We start from the raw sequence: 17,415 nt of genomic DNA, 5'->3' as shown, positions 1-17,415 counted from the left end.
ATTTTAGTATTTTCATCTAGATTAAACTTGAACAAAATTTTTAATCCATTTTTTAGATCGGGTTTAAGTCTAAAATTTTAGACTAACACAGCACATGATGAGCTCTAAGAAATACAACTTAAAAAGAAAATTGTACACGTCAAACAAGTAGACACGTAGAATGAACTAATAACGAGGTTAACAAATACGAGACGTCCCATCATCCACAGATAGATCGTCTTAATCACAACACTAATTGTCATTAGCTTAATTAAATTAGATGAGCGGCCCTAATTGCTTTACTTAAATGGCTAATTTGTCATTAAGCTTAAGCTTTACCAACCATGACTTGCCAATTAGCATATTATAAGGTTATTATCACTAGCAATGTTATTTGGAATACGCTTTGGATAAACAAATCCTAGATTCTTCTTTAATTAATTAAGCATTTTCAAAATAATGATAATTGCTTTTAGGTAGCCACTTTTCCTTATAATAATAACAAAAAGTTATGAATTATATAAATAAATAAATATATATATATATAAATAGAATTTATTTTTATATACCAAAATTCATCATACCTAACATATGGGTGAAAATATTATTTTCTAAAAATAATTATAATATTTAAGTAAAATAAAAAAGTATAGATAAGTGATTATGTTTAAATAATTATTTATTTATTAAATAAGAAAACATTTCAATGACTAATTGGTATTGAGTTAACTCGTGATACTGAAATTCATGCGAGGACGGAATCGAAATTATTTTTTGGCGTAATTAAATTATATATTTTTATAATAATAAAATAAAATTTCATTATTTTAATAGTCTATATCTTTATAGCTTTTAAAGATTAAATCATTTTTTTATCATTTTGAGGGAGTCAAATTGTAATTTTAATATTACTAATTTAAAATTTTGTCAATGATAAAGAACCTCCATTTAATTAGTTATTTAAGAATTATACAAATCCATCGTATAGATATCATTATCTACATCCGAAAGCCATATACTTTGGAAAAAGCTTGCAGTTTGGGAAGGGTTTTGATTGATCGATCAAAAGAAGAATTTACTTCAACCGATATGCCCTTAGGCACGGCCATGCATAACATAGAAACCACACTTGGAAGGGGTGGACAATTAGCTAGAGCGTGGTCTTTGTTATGTAAACCGATTGCAAAGGAGGAAATCGGCCACATTAAAATTACCTTCGGGAGGTCCGTTTGATATCCAAAAGCGCCAAAGAATCGCCGGACGGTGGGGAATGTTGGGGTGAACCAGAAAAGTTCGGGTAGAGCCGGATCTAAATGTTGGCTAGGTAAGCGTCCTGTAGTAAGAGGAGTAGTTATGAACCCTGTAGACCATCCCCATGGGGGGTGATGAAGGGAACGCTCCAATTGGTAAAAAAAACTCGCAACCCCTTGGGGTTATCCTGTACTTGGAAGAAGAAGTAGAAAAAGGAATAAATATAGTGATAATTTGATTCTTCGTCGACGGAGTAAATAGGAGAGGTTATTTATTTCTTCGACTTTACAAGAACAAAAATATATATTTTTAAATGACTACTAAAAAAAACCCATCTTGTAGTAAATCATTTATTAAAAATATTTAAGAAAACATTATTGTTTTGTTCACCTATAAATTCTATTTAATAATCAATGAAGCAAGTGGTTAAGAAGCTTGGGTTTGGTTCAAAGTTTAAACCTTATATATTATTAAGTTTGCATCCAAAAAATTAAAATTTTGATTAAATATGCATCACATAATTAAATATTGGTGGACATATTTTAACATTAATATATGTTTTGTATTGGAATTATTCTCTTTAATTTAATTTTATATAATCTAGTCTCTCCGTTTTATAAAGATTCAAATTGACAATATCGTTAGTTGTTGTGAAGTGATAACATGAAAACATTTTACTATCATTCAAACATGTAGTCGGAGATCTAACTGATCATATCTAACGATAATAATTTTAGATATTCGTTGTATTTCTTTTAAAGAAAAATCTGTATATCAATTGTAAAAATAGAAGACTATTTTATACCAAATTAATTAAATCTCAATTTTCAACAGAGATACTAAAATTAGAATTAGATATATTTTACAATTAAATTTAGATCTAATTATGCTTTTAGTCCTCGTACTCTTTAGAATGTTGAAATTTAATAGCTATATTTTTAATTTTAAGAATTTAATTTCTCTACTTGTTTGATTTAAAATTATAGTCTAATTAATAACTCTGTTAATCGGCTTTTATTAAATTTGACTATGAGTTATGAATTAGACTTTAATTTTTAAACAAGATATTTGAATATAAAATACCATATATATATGGCAAACAAAGATTAATAGTGCTATTAATTGGTATTTGACTTTCAAATCAGACAAATAGAAGGATTAAATTTCAAAAGTGAAAGACAACAGGGACTGATGGCAGAATTAAACCTTAAATTTAAATAAAATAATGTCAACCACCGGGTCTTATTCTACGTGTCCGAACCATATTGCGTGGTGACAATGAATCTAATATCTGACGAGTCACCCAGTCAGAAAACTTATCCTTTTTCTATTGGTTAAAATCGTCTTAAAGTCCTTATACTCTTTGTACATGTTGAATTTAGTCCCTTATACTTTCAAGAATTTAGTCTCTATGCTTTTTATATTTCAAAATTAAGGTCTAATTGTTGACATGGTTAAAATTCTTCTATTAAATTCACTGGTGTAACATTTTAAAATAAATAAAATGCTCACTTGATAGCCATGTAACAGAAAATAACATTGTAATAAACTTGAATTTAACAAAAGAATTTTAACCGTGTCAACAATTAGATCTGTATTTTTAAATCTAAAAAATATAAGGACTAAATTCCTAAAATTGAGAATAGTGGGTCTAAATTCCAACTATATGAAAAGTAAAAGGACTCAGAGCATTCTTTAACCTTATTCATTTTCATTTTTTTTCTAAAACATAGTAATTTTAAGAAATATTTCCATGGATGTTTCGAGATGGATAAGGAGGGCGGGAAAGAGGTTTCGAGGAATGGGACCCAATGCCGCACATTACGTTGCTCTTATCCAACATGAAACACGTGTCAATTACTTACTCACGTGAAGCAAAAAATTTAAAAAAATTAAAGAAAAAACAAAATTTTAAATAATAAAAGGGTTTTTTTTACAAAATAAAGTATAAATATATATATATCAATATTTTATTAATAATGAAACCCAAAGTTAATTAAAAAAAATTTTAACCACAACTTGACATCAAGAGCGAAGATAGAAGAACTTTTAAGTGTCGAAATTAAGTTATATACTTTTATAAGAGTTAAAATATAATTTTATTATTTTAATAGTTTATAACTTTTAAATTTTAAAGATTTTATAAATTTTGAAAGAACAAAATTTAAATTTGTAAATTTAAAAATTTGCAATTTAAATTTATTATTATGAAAATAATAAAGGGACCCAAATCAAAATTTGACCTTTATTAATTAATTTTAACTTTCACAAAATTCAGGTCTAAAAAGTAAATTACACAAAATTTAACTAACTTGAAGCGGTAACCATGGACCGTCCCTTTTATATATAAGTAAACAGGGCTGAGAACTGAAAATACACTCCGATCTTCACTCTCCATTTCCCGTCCGCTTGATTTCCATTAGACGGTGAGAACCATGCCGATCCGAAACATAGCCGTGGGCCGACCCGAAGAGGCGACTCAACCGGACGCACTCAGAGCAGCTTTGGCTGAGTTCATCTCCACACTCATCTTCGTTTTCGCCGGGTCAGGCTCCGGCATGGCCTTTAACAAGTTGACCGACAACGGAGCCACCACCCCGGCCGGTCTCGTTGCCGCTTCTATAGCTCACGGCTTAGGACTTTTCGTCGCTGTATCCGTCGGCGCTAACATCTCCGGCGGTCACGTCAATCCCGCCGTCACTTTCGGCGCTTTCGTCGGCGGGAACATCAGTCTTTTACGCGGCATCCTTTACTGGATCGCTCAACTACTTGGCTCAACCGTCGCTTGCCTCTTGCTCAAGTTCGCTACTAGTGACATGGTAAACACACACCACTGGTCAAATAAAACATATATAAACTTTTTTACATTTAATTTTAGGATTAATTTTAAAACCTTGAGTTAAATTTTAAATAATCTCAAAATTTTAAAACGTTTCAATTAAGTCCTTAAGTTATCACTTACCAATAGTTTAGTGATCAAATTTTAATAATCTAACTATCCGTTTAAATGTAATTTTAACTCATACATAGTATACACATATTTAAAGCACGTAATTTAACATGTTATTTATATAGTAAGTACATAAAGGTGTTGTTAAGATGCACGAATCAAGACTTTATCTCTAGTGGTGTATCTAGGGGGCTCGTAGGGCTCCAGCCCCGTTAAAATAAAAAATTGTTCATTTAATTCTTTTAAAAATTTTAAATTAATAAAGGTAAAATTGTAGTTTGCCCCCTTAAAAATGATAATTTTTTTTATTTAATCCTTTAAAATTTATAAAGAGATTTAAGCTATTAAAAATTACAATTTAATTTCGGCTCATTAATAAAATTTTCTAATTTTGCCCTATTTATCTTCTGGCTTATAATTTAACATTAAAAAATAATTAGAATATTTTAAATTTTAAGTATTAATTTAAATCGTTAATTTTTAAAAATACCCTGCAATTAATTACCAATTTTCTTTAAAAATAAAATTATTACCAATATATCAAAAATAAAATTATTTACTTTTTAATAAAAATAATAATTTACAGACCCGTAAGCTAGTTTATTCCTTCAACGTTTCCGCCGTAAATACCAATTTTGAAAATCAGTTATTTCCGTTATTTTTAATAGCGCTAATATATGGTTTTGTTACGGTACTTCGGCAGACCGTACCGGCTTTCGGACTTTCATCGGGAGTAGGTGTGTGGAACGCGGTCGTTTTTGAGATCGTGATGACTTTCGGATTGGTCTACACGGTTTACGCCACGGCCGTCGATCCTAAAAAAGGAGACCTAGGAGTGATCGCACCGTTGGCGATCGGTTTTATCGTGGGAGCCAATATCTTGGCCGGTGGTGCCTTTGATGGAGCTTCGATGAACCCAGCCGTTTCGTTCGGGCCGGCTTTGGTCAGCTGGTCCTGGGACAACCACTGGATCTATTGGCTCGGACCGCTTATCGGTGGTGGTCTAGCTGGTCTCATTTACGAGTTCGCCTTCATTAACCAAAGCCATGAGCAACTCCCTCCCACCGATTATTGAAACCTGTTTAATTTATCATGAAAACGGTTTTTTCCTTTTCTTTTCCTGGTGTATGTATTTTGTTGAGCTTTTCTTTTGTGTTTAATTTGTGACCGTTGATCATGCTTACTTTATCATGATCATCATCCAATGGCTGATGTTGTTTGTGAATTTGTGTTAATGCTCCTCTGTTTTCTATAATTGTATTTTTAAAGTTTATATTTAATATATTGTCAACATATAAATCTCTAAATTATTGATTAATCAGTAGCTTATTAATAAATATAAAATGTTTAATTTTAATGATAATTTTGATTATTAATACATATATATTTATTAAAAATTAAAATTTCTTAAATCTAAATATAAAAAATTATTTATTAATAAATTATATGATGGGATTTTTGGCAATATAAACTGTATATAGTGATGTTGTATTAATAAAATGAATATTTAATACATTATTAATATTTATATGTTGTATTAATAAAATATAAAAAATTTGTTTATTAATTTTGACAAAAATTTATGTTTTTGGTTTTTTTCAGAATCTTGTTGCGCTTATACAATTTTATTAGTAGAAAAATCGAAACTTTAAATATATGTATGTTGTGTTGAATTTTTTTAGGAAATTTCTTTGTAGTATTATTTATTTGAAGTAAATGAATTTTTTAACGAATCAATATTATTTTTAGTCAGGGTTTTATTTCTTAATTTTTTGGAGAGTTCAAGTGTTTGAGATTATTGGAAGCGCTGGTAGGATTAACAAAGTGAGAGTGTCCTGTTGGGACCAAGCTTTTCAGAATCGGGCTAGTCATGCTATTAGTTTGATTGGTCCGACTAAATAAATCATTAAAAAGTTAAAAATCAGTTTATTGATGCAAGGATTGGGTGGTTCACGTTGCTTAGGGTAAGGTGGAGAGCCACTGTGCATGGTGGGCAGAGAACAGAGGTTATGGGTTGATCGGAGATGAGAGAAGTGAATGTAAGAGAGTGAGTTGAGGAGAGAGAGAGAGAAAAAGAAAGTCTTCTTGTGTGTGAGAGCTCAGGGTCTATATATCAATTTTAATATTTTTATAGAAAAATATCAGATTAAACCATAAGTTGTCACGTGTTACTATCTGATTGGTGCACCAATCTTTTTAACGGTTAGTATAATCAACCATAAATTCCGTTAACGAAAGGGTTTAATTGATTTTTTTTCACATTTTTTAAAAAATTTCTTGGCATATAAACCTTATATATTATGCAAATATTAGAGGAAGATGTCAACTTTATTTGAGAGTGACCCTCTCACATGAGTCATTTGATTGTGATTTATGAAAACTTTGGATGCTTTAAGTGATTTACAAGAGATTGTGTGAAAATGATCAAAACGAATTCTCTATAGATTTCGTATTCATAAATGAAAAGGGTTATGTAAAAATAATAAGATTTTGATTCAAAAAAAATTTAAGCTACGAGTATTTTAGTGTTTTCTATTTAAATTATTTTTTATAAATTTTATATATAATATATTAAAAGCTCTTAATAGTTTTTTTAAATAGAGATAATATATATTTGATAAGATAGAGATAATATATAATATATATTTGATAAGATAGAGATAATATATTTTAAGATAATATTTAACTTAGAACTTATATAATATAAAGTGAAAACTTTATCACAAACATAATAAAATATGTCATTCATGAGCCACCTTTGTATTAAATTAATTAGGACTTTGTGGAATCATTCCCAATCATCATTATTTTCAATTATTATTTTAAAGTACACTCTTGAACAGAGTTTTTTTAATTTTTTTTTGGTGCTTTCAATTTATTGATACAGTAATACAACAAAAAGAAGGTATGAAAGAGAGAATAGTGGTTGCTGTAGAGGTTGATTCATTCAGTCATGGAGGAAAGTTGCAGGGTATAAATAATAAATGTGAGGAGAGTGTTAAGGTTGAGGACTGAAGATAAGTTGATAGAGTATAGGCTTGATATTCTTAGAGAGTCCATCCCTTTTTCATCGTCCCTGAATGTATTTATAGGCGAGGTCTTGTGTAAGACAGCGTTAACGTGCTGCCTTGTCATCTAGTCATCATTACAGAATGTGTGGGGCAAATGTCTTTGATGGGACAAATTTTGTCATTCACTTTAACTTGATGGTATAGGGTATTGGAGTCCTTGTTATGTTTGGTGACCAACAACCTTACATTCTCAATGAAAACTTAGGGATCCAAATTACGGATCGTTTACACTTGTCCAGATGGTCTCTCCAGAAAGGAGGCTTGTGGGTGACCTTGCGATTTGCTGGCAACTAGCTTAATGTTTGGGTATCTTTTTTGTTTGCCATGTGTCTTGACACCGATGGGGTATAACACAAATACTTATTAATAATAAAAATATATTATCTTATTTAATTATAAATTACAAAAACATTAACATAAAAATCGTTTTCAAATATTTTATTAATTTTAAGCTATAATGAAAATTTTAGCTCTTAATGTTTGCATCATTTGTAAATTTGACTTTTTTTAAAGCTAAATTTGGCATTAACATTTCAAAAAGAATTAAATCGTTTTTAAAAGGTGTTAGTGTGCCAACCTATGTTGTAGTCTATATATACTTCGTCTTGACATGACACTATTTGTCTTATATGTCATGTCAACAAATAATTTTAAAATTACAAAACATTAAAAAATCAAAATAAAATTTATAAAAATTTATGAAGAACACGTGAATTGTCATGTAAGTTGTCATGTTTAAAAATTTAACGTTTTAGCCAATATTTTTTCTTAAAAAATAATTTGACTCTTAAATGTTAATGGTCAAATTTGACTCAAATAAATGTCAAATTTAACTAGAAAAATAGGATAAATTGACAAAAAAATATAAAACTTCATAATTCAATTTATCATTATGCCTTATTTTTAATAGCTCAAGTGCTTAACCCAAGGTTCAATCATCAATAAACGAATTTTATCGAGCCTAATTGAACAAACTCAAGCAACATAATTTTTTTGATCTTATATCGAACTCGAGCTTTAAAACTGAAACTAAATCGATTTTTTAATTGAGCTTGATTAAGTTACATCTAATAAACCTAAGTTCGAGATCTCAATATTTGTAACTCTTATTTCGAATTGTGGCATTTGTATTGTACCTAAAAAAAAAGTCATGCCATAATATGGGTTAGACATTTCACAACTATGGCCCTAGCCAATTACTATAAAGATGGGCTTCACTCAAAGCTATCATATTTGGGTCCATTGGTTCTCAGCAAGGTCTAGCCCATGGTGAATTTAGGCACTTCAATAGTTTTTTTAAAAACTTTACTAAATTATTAATAAATTTATGTTTTGATTATTTAACTTTAAAAAATTACTAAATAATCATTGAATTAGTAGAAAATTTCATTTAAATCACTGGGATAATGAAAATTTCATGGAAAGTTACAATCCTCACCACGATAGCACACCCACACGTCTTTATCGACATTGCTTTTCGACCGAAAGACCGAGAGCTAACTATCGAGACTTTGGACTATCCGGACACATACTTCGTGAAATGGTTCACGCATGTTTGTTGTCGGGGGCAACAAGATCAAGTTGGTAAGGATTAAAATATCCTTTCCCTTTTCTATTTATTTCTATGATCGATGATCATAAAGGGACCCCTTTACCATTCTGTATAAATAGGCTATTCTATTTGTACATATATGGAAGAAGGGATCATTCAATCTTTGTTTGTCCATTAATTTGGTTTCTTTCCATCGCGGGATAGAGCAGTTTGGTAGCTCGCAAGGCTTATAACCTTGAGGTTATGGGTTCAAATCCTGTTCCCGCAACATTACATTTTTTTGACAAAAAAAATTAAACTTAATCCTATTAACTAGTCATTTTTTCTGTTAGGGGTGTATTATATTCCAATTCCAGTCAACTATTTACAGTCAACTATAACAAGTCTTTCATCCTCTTATCTTAAATACATTGCCCTGGGCAGATAGCGGGAATGTAAGAGTAAAATGTAAGATTACTCGTAAGCATATTTTACTAAATTGTCATTGTTATAATTTTTTAATAAATTTAGTTCCTTTAATAATTTCAATTTCAATTTTTATTATGATAAATTGTTACACTTTTTACTTTTATTACAATTTATAAATCATAAATATAATAATTCATGAAAGTGATTTATTTACCAACTATAATTATAATTATAATCATAACTAAAAATAAATTATTCGAGAAAACTGTTTCACTATTAAAAACTATTTCTCAAATTTTATTTGAGAAAAAACCTAAATAGATTAAAACAATAAAAATAAAAGGCAAAATATACTAATGGTCACCCAACTATAAAAATTACAAAATGGTCATTCAACTATTAATAATTTTTCTCACCCAACTATAAAAAACTACAAACTGATCACTTAACTATTTAATTTTATCTGTTTTTATCACCAACCGGCTAACGGAGGCAGCTTTTAGAATTGGCAAATTAACAATTTTGACCCACAACATTTATACATGATGTTAATTTAATTTTGATTCTAAAAAATCTAACCCTCAACATTTACACATTATAACTTTTCAAAGTTGGGTGACAAAAAAATTTCAAAATTGGGTAACCAAGAAAAGAAATATTCTAATAATTGGATCACTACTAATGTAGATTACCCAATACATAATCAGTCTTAAGCACCGACCAAACCATATATATATATATATAAACAAAACAAAGTTAAAGCTACTAAGATCATATTTATTCAAACTTGGTGCAAGGAAACTCATACATTACTGTCTCAACATCTGAATTCTAAAGATGAAAATTCTATAAAAATCATTTTAAACCCAAAATATAAAAAAAATAAAAATAAAAAAAAACCTCAAACTTAATCATCACATGTGTCGATCGCGATTGTTTCGACTCTAGCAGCGGAAAATGATAAAAAAAAAAAAAAGAACAGTAAAAGCATCTTACTTACAGTCACCATTCGGTCCACATGCTGCAACTTCTTCATTGCAACAATAACCTGAGATATCCTACCCTTTTTGGTGCCCCATTTGCTTTCGATGGCGTAAAACGCCTAAGCCATTAGCGATCTATGAATGATTTGTTCATGAGGTTGACAGCGTCGTCCATGAACTGCATTAACAGTAGCAAGTAAACAAATTAATCGTGAAAACATGGAGGATGACTCTCAGTTTCCCTTTCTGATCTTCTACTCTAATCCAATACGACGATGTAATGTTCGTTAGGATCAGAGCAATTAGCAAGTACTATCTAAATTATGCATATAACAAAACTCTTTTCATTTCTCCCAACAAATTATGGGCCTCAAGCCCACCGTTGTATATACTATGGGCCTTTTTAACCCATTATCTGAGAGCTGTAGACCTATGTTACTCAAACTCTTCATCTGTGTCAAACACTCGTGTGGATATAAATAGAAAACTTCAGAGAATTCTAACTATACTCATATCTAATACTCACACCTGAGTCCGATAGCTCTGGAGTGCCTTAAGGTGTAATAACATGACTAATTAGAGCAAATCCCATTTTGCCGAATCAACCTCAATGTTAAAGAGAAAACCATAGGTTTCTGTTTCATCACAAACATCTCCATCTTTCAACACTTTAAAGCCTTATTAAAGATGCAAGCAACACGATAAGCAGATCATTCCATGTGTGCTCGAAAGAGAAGAGCAACTAAAACTACAGATTTTTACCTTTCCAAGCAGCTTTAGTTCTTTACCGACTGGTTCCAAAAATTTCGTGTTAACTTCAATTGGCCACACCTGTCGATATTGAAAAGACGAATAAATTAACAAAAATGTGTACTGGGGCAAGGTCTACATTCCGGACATATATGAAGGAAGATATTTCAGGAAGATAAAGGGAAGTAACAGTCATCTAAGTTTCACATAGAAGATGAAACCATAGGGTTTATCTTTCGAATTTATTTTGTATTTTTTCGAATTAATGACTAGAGAGACATAGTCAATAAATGGACCAAAGTTAATTAGAACGAGGAATAAAACCATGAAACAAAGCAAACACAATATACAAACATGACACAAGTTTATTTTGCTAAAATCAAATGCAACAGCCAATGTTTTCGAGATGTCTTCGATGGTTCTAACAGCAGCTATTGTGAACTTACAAAATTTCCCATAAACACTAGTTAATTAGAACAAGGAATAAGACCATGAAACAAAGCAAACACAACATGCAAACATGATACAAGTTTGTTTTGCTAAAACCGAGTGCAACACCCAATGTTTTCGAGATGTCTTCAAGGGTTTTAACAGCAGCTATTGTGAACTTACAAAATTTATAATTAGAATGAGGAAAAGGACCATGAAACAATGGTTGCAAACACAACATACAAACATGACACAAGTTTGTTTCACTAAAATCGTATGTAACAGCTATCGTTTCAGAGACATCTTTGACGGGTCTATTGGCATAAAAATTCCCCATAAACCCTAGATAATTCCATTCCTAGAAAAAGACTACTTATGGAGTAAATAAGCTAAACTTCCTCAACGGTTTCTTCATATGAAAACTCCAAACCACAAGGATTCCCTTTAGTTGTACTAAAGCTACTACTTGTTATAGATTATGATAATAGACAGAACCACTGCTACCATTCAGTTCAATCGGGATTTTTTAGAATAATCCGGTTCAATTCAATTTGGTTCTTGGTTTTTTCAGGCTACTTTTGCAGTTTTGGTTATTAGACTTACTTTGATAAAATAGGCTTTGTTTTATGAGTTTTGTGCATTATTTGGTAAAATTTAAAAAAAAATCATAAATAATTTTATAAAATTAAAATTTCAAGTAAATAATAAATAACTCTATAGTTTTTCTAAATATATATAGAAAATTTAAATTATTTTTCACTATTCTAAATATAAAATGTTTATTTTTACACCATTAAAAAACTAAAATTAATTAGAAATTAAATAAAAAAATATAATTTGATTCGAGTAACCATGATTTTTTAATTTGTACTCCAAAAACCATCCAAACAAGTTAGTTCGAATCAGTTTTCGGTTTCTCTAGCTGCCATTTGGGCATTGAATTATTACTTTAATAACATAAATTAAAAAAAAAAAAACCAAAGCAATTAAATACCTTAAGACCAAGTAATCTAACAGGAGTAACCTGACCCGGAACAATACATTCGGGTCCCGCCGCTTCCACAATAGCCTCAGTCGCTAACCCACTTCCTATAGGATCCGGGTGCTGCAAAAAAAAAAAATCAAAACAAAAATCCCCAATTCATTATCCTTTTTTCTTTAAGAAAAAAAGAAAATACAATTGATTATAAAGGGGATAAAAGAAAACCTTCATGACAGCGATGGCGTAATTGGAATTAGGGTTTTGACGTATACGAAGAACAGGCGAGTGGTGGATTTTAGGAACTGATTTTCCGGCTGAGGCCCGCCATGGAACATCCTTTTGCAACGAAGCTCCGCCTTTCTTCGACATAGTTTTTTCTTAACGACCGAAACGTAAACAAACTATAGGTTTTGGTTCCAAATCTTGATGAAAATCAAGATATTGATAAAAAATGAATGGAAATTAGCGAAGCTGTGGAATATTGTGGATTAGCTTTTTTTTTTCTAGCTGTGGCTTTTCGAAGTTGGTTTTTAAATTTGTTTTGTGGATATGAAAATGATATTTATTTTGGTTTTCTTAGAGCTTTTATTTTCTTTTCAGTAATAAAACAAAATTTGCCACTATGTCCCCTATACTTTGAGAAAATTTGTAATTTAGTCATTGTTCTTAGAAAATTACAAATTAAGTCACCATACTTTTTCAATTTTTCAATTTTGAGTTTTGAGTTCAATTGTTAACTTCGGTAGTATTTTCATCATCAAAATTTAATTTGGCATCTAAATGACAAAAATAAACATGCTAAACTAATCATTTTTTACAAAAACTCGTAATGTCGGTTCAGATTGGACTAAGATTTTTAAAATGAGAAAATAAGAAGACTCATTTTGTATTTTTAAAGCACATGAAGTAAATCTCAAATTTTATACAAGGACAGACAATAATTTTAACCTAGAAATAATTAACATTCTCTCTTTTCAAAACCTTTATTATAACTAATAATTTTGGGTCAAATTCTATAAAAAGTCCTTGTACTATATATTTTGGAAAATTTAGTCCCTCTATTATAATTTAATCATTTATAGTCCACTACTTTTCAAAAAATGGATTTTAGTCTCGAGTCTAACTTTTTCCTTAATTCCATCAAATAATTTAACGATGTTACATGTGCACCGTAGCATTTTTGTACAGGTAAACAATTTTTTTTGCATATTTACAAGGAAAATTATACAATATTTATTTTTGTACAAAAAAGGCCAAGGTGTATATACCACATTATCACATGTTTAAAAATTATGCCACGTAATATTATTTGATGGAATTAGAAAGAAAAAAATGACTTCAGGACTGACAATACACATTTCAAAAAGTAGAGGGACTAGAAAGGATCAAATTATATTAGAGGGATTAAATCTGCAAAAAAAAAGGAGCATAATATAGAGACCTTTTATATAATTTGACCTTCAAAAGTCTTTCGAGGGTCATATTCACGTACTCATGTTCGGATATGCATTCAACAAGAACACGAATACTTCGAAAAAAATGGAAGAATATCACTTGCAATGAGAAAGTTTTTAGCATCAATGAACCAACTAAACCAATGCATGTTCATATCCAGCATGCCTGAATTTCAATAATTTGATCCTAATTTTATCTTAAAGAATGAATAAATATTTCAAGTTCTATCAAGATACAAACTAAAATATAAAAGTTAATCCTTCTTTGTAAGAACAACCAAAAAATACAAGTTGTTCCTAACAAATCATTTAATTAGCAGCATGTTACTAACAAAATTCGATACCTTTTTTAATTACATCCGTCGCTGTTCTGTTTTGGATGATTAAATTTGAACAAAATAAAAATACGTGGAAAGAAAAAGAAAAAGAGGAATACCATCAAAATTGAGAAGGGAATAGCAGAACATCCATCGAGCCTTCCTCTGGCTCGGATTAATCAGCTAGACCATAATCATTCCCACTACTTGCGTGCCGCATCTTCGAGTTTCTTCCATGTCATTTCTCGTTGCTCTGCTACCTCTCTGGCTTTGGCTTGTTTCTCTGCAAGCTGTTTCTGGCACTCATCGACTAACTCAGCGTCCATTTCCAAGAACATTTTCCGTACGTTCACGGTCAACCCATGAACTTCAGTGTTCCAATGACTTTGGATGTTCTTCTCCAATGCCTCAAAGATGATTGGTAATATTACCTGTCGGTTCTCAGCGATTAAGCTCACAATGTGCTCGCTATTCCAGAAGAAGAGGGCTCTTTCTGCAACCTGTAATACAAAATGGTCTAAGGGAGAACCGTGAAGAAAGTTGTTATCGTATTACTAAGATCGAAACCAAGTTTTAAAGAAACCAAGAACTCCATAGCAACCTGCTCGGGTCCAACTATAAACCGTGACCATTGGAATCAAACACTTTTAATAAAAGTAATCCATTGCGTGTGAAACTTAGCTCAATAAGAATCAGTTAAGCACAATCAAACCATATGGTAAATAAAACAATCATTTGTTGAGAACCATATATCTACTCGTAAATTATAAAAACAACCGATTGCACGACAATCAAACAGTATCTACAGACAATGAAGAAGACAACTGAAAATCAACTATCCAAGATATTACATGAAGCAAAGGAAAATAATTGTATTTTATAAAAATACCATGAAGGCCTTTGTACTAAGAGTCAAATTGCATTTTATCCTTTTACTCAAAAAATGGGCAAATTAATCTCAGTAAATTAGATCAAAGAGCAAATTGATCCTTCTATTAAAAATTCCATGCATTTCTACTGTTAAAAACTGGTCCTTGTACGTCAAAATGTGGTACACGTGGCATGCTAGGTGTAACTGTCTGGTTATCCCTTAGCCATGCCAGTTTTTATCGGTAGAAATTGATAAAAGTTTTAACAAAAAGGACCAGTTTGCCCTTTGATCTAACATACAGGGACTAGTTTGCCCATTTTTTTAGCAAAGGGGGCAAAATGCAATCTGACTCTTAGTATAGGGGCCTCCATGGTAGTTTTAGTATTGTAATTCTTTATGATTGAATATCAGCTAAAACAAAACCATGACCGAGGAACGCATTCAAATGAGTATAGACACGGCACCATGGGAGAAAACTGATTCTATTGGAGGCCGAGCTACTCTACGGTTTTTTTTTTTAATGGACGCAGAAAGAGTGAAACCGAATGCAAATTGTATAATGTTCAAAATAATACAAAAATCGGCACAACTTTCAGAAAAAAAATCAGAAATGATAAAACACAATGTATGCAGCACATTGCAGCATGAGCCAATGGTTATGCTTCAACAACCACAAGAAGTAACAATGTTCACATCCTAGCAACAACTCCACAATTGCGAATACCAACGATTCCTAAAGGTGATTCAAGTTCCCAAACCATTGCCAATTTCGCAAAATCATGTTGAAATATTCAAAAGACAAAAGCCATAAAATGAGTTACCTGAAAATGAGGGCTATTAAGGCAACGTGCAATCTTTCGGAAAAGAGGAACCATACATCGTTGGAACTCTGCGGACTGTGTTTCTTCGAGCACTTCCTCGAGTTCCCCGAGGAAGAGAACTTCCTTTTGACAATTAACCAATGGCCAATACTTCAACAGCCCTCTAATAACCATATCAGCCAGCTTATAATCCTTGTCAACAAACTGAACTATACAATAAGACAATTGCTGATGATAATTACCGACCTGTTTAGTCTTATGCAAAGGGATCAATGCTCTCATAAGGAACAATTTATGTTCTTCTCTCATAGGCATTGAGAAGCCATTGATAATACTTCCTAGAATCTCTAAAAGCTCGCCCACACCGCTATGTCTCTCGGTTTCATAGATAAACCTATAGAATATGTTGCTTATGGATTTCCTAATTAAAGGACGATGCACCATGAATTTTCCATAAATCCTATGAAGAACCATTTTTAAGTACTCTCTTTCCCTGAAATCTTCAGTATCAAACAAATCAAGCAGCTTTAAAACAAAGGTATGATCAATGTATCGCTTGGCAACCTTAGTGTCCGTATCAGATGAAACGACGTACCTCAAGAGAAGCTCGTAAACGATCTGTAAATGTTGCCACGAGGGTTCGGAATAGTTTTCCTCTTCGTCGGGATCCACGACTTCCGTCCCCGAGCTCTCGTGAGACGCCGGCGGGAGGCATCGGAAGATGTTGACTCCGACCATCTTGATCATCTCTCCGAGGCAAGCCTCCGCGACTTTGCCTGTACCGGATTGGATGAAATCGACGAGTTCTAGCAGCGTTTGCCGCTTGATTTCTTTTTCTCGGGCTGATTTCAAGGTGTCCGTGAAATCGAATTGGAAGCAACAAACCTGTAATTTCCTCATGAACAGGTTCTGTCTCTCCGCAGCGGGGGATTTTCCGAGTAAAGGCAAGGGTTCCACGTGGGTCATCGGCGGTGGAACGACAGGTTCGACGGTGTTCTGAGCTGGTGCACCGACACCGGATTTTGATGTCGGACCCGGCCCGGGTGCACCGATTCCCTTTGAAGATGCATCCGCTGATGAGTCCGATGATTTGGAAGGCTTCCGATGCCCTCCTTTCTTAAAATTCTTGAACATTTTGTATCGAAACTAATTGAGGATTAGATTTACAAATCGAGATAGAGATTAAGGCAATGGAACGGCATGCATCAAATCAATTCCCCGTAAATAACTAATAAAAATAAAAAATCGTTTTTAAGGAGCTTAAATTTCCATAAAATCTGTCTCTATTTCCATAAATTATAGAACTTCGTCACCGTTGATTTTTCGGAAATCTGCCAAAACTCATCGGAAAAATCTGGTAGCGAATCTAACGGCGATGGTGGTCCGGCGACCAATTTAACATTTTGAAAAAAAAAACCAAGAAAGTGAAAGAGAGGACAGGAGAGTGACGAAATAAAAATAATAATTTAATATTAGAATAGGTTAATTTCATCAGACATCCTTAAACTATGGGTTTAATTTAAAAATTGGTCTCCAAACTTCAAAGCATTCTAATTGAGTCCTCAAAATATTAATATTGTATTAATCAAATCCTTCC

The 17,415-nt window shown here is 31.6% G+C and overlaps 3 protein-coding genes and 1 non-coding gene across 5 annotated transcripts; 2 read left to right on the top strand and 2 right to left on the bottom strand.

Annotated features, from left to right (window-relative positions):
• The first annotated feature begins 3,596 nt into the window (after positions 1-3,596).
• On the top strand, positions 3,597-5,487 carry LOC105761797 (aquaporin TIP1-1). The gene is made up of 2 exons (XM_012579725.2): positions 3,597-4,049; positions 4,884-5,487. The coding sequence occupies exons 1-2, from the start codon at positions 3,666-3,668 to the stop codon at positions 5,253-5,255; spliced, it is 756 nt and encodes a 251-aa protein (XP_012435179.1). The 5' UTR covers positions 3,597-3,665; the 3' UTR covers positions 5,256-5,487.
• A 3,510-nt stretch (positions 5,488-8,997) lies between these two features.
• TRNAI-UAU (transfer RNA isoleucine (anticodon UAU)) lies at positions 8,998-9,071 on the top strand. Its single transcript has one exon. It is a non-coding gene; the product is annotated as a tRNA-Ile (tRNA).
• An 896-nt stretch (positions 9,072-9,967) lies between these two features.
• Positions 9,968-12,903, bottom strand: LOC105761799 (hypothetical protein). Its single transcript, XM_012579727.2, has 4 exons — positions 12,581-12,903; positions 12,368-12,478; positions 10,957-11,025; positions 9,968-10,372 (listed from the first exon to the last, which is right to left on the bottom strand). The coding sequence occupies exons 1-4, from the start codon at positions 12,722-12,724 to the stop codon at positions 10,322-10,324; spliced, it is 375 nt and encodes a 124-aa protein (XP_012435181.1). The 5' UTR covers positions 12,725-12,903; the 3' UTR covers positions 9,968-10,321.
• A 1,147-nt stretch (positions 12,904-14,050) lies between these two features.
• Positions 14,051-17,264, bottom strand: LOC105761795 (serine/threonine protein phosphatase 2A 57 kDa regulatory subunit B' beta isoform). Of its 2 annotated transcripts, XM_052623829.1 has the most exons (3): positions 16,414-17,264; positions 15,819-15,981; positions 14,051-14,626 (listed from the first exon to the last, which is right to left on the bottom strand). In XM_052623829.1, exons 1-3 carry the CDS (start codon positions 16,950-16,952, stop codon positions 14,330-14,332), a joined length of 999 nt encoding a protein of 332 aa, XP_052479789.1. In that variant the 5' UTR covers positions 16,953-17,264; the 3' UTR covers positions 14,051-14,329. The 2 variants fall into 2 exon arrangements, with proteins under 2 accessions (XP_052479789.1, XP_012435177.1); XM_012579723.2 differs by having other exon boundaries at positions 15,819-17,263.
• Positions 17,265-17,415: the final 151 nt, after the last annotated feature.

The sequence above is a fragment of the Gossypium raimondii genome, chromosome 11 (genome assembly GCF_025698545.1).
Source record: "Gossypium raimondii isolate GPD5lz chromosome 11, ASM2569854v1, whole genome shotgun sequence".
NCBI lineage: Eukaryota > Viridiplantae > Streptophyta > Magnoliopsida > Malvales > Malvaceae > Gossypium > Gossypium raimondii.
The sequence above is the reverse complement of the archived record's forward strand: the minus strand, read 5'-3'. Positions and strand labels throughout refer to the sequence as shown.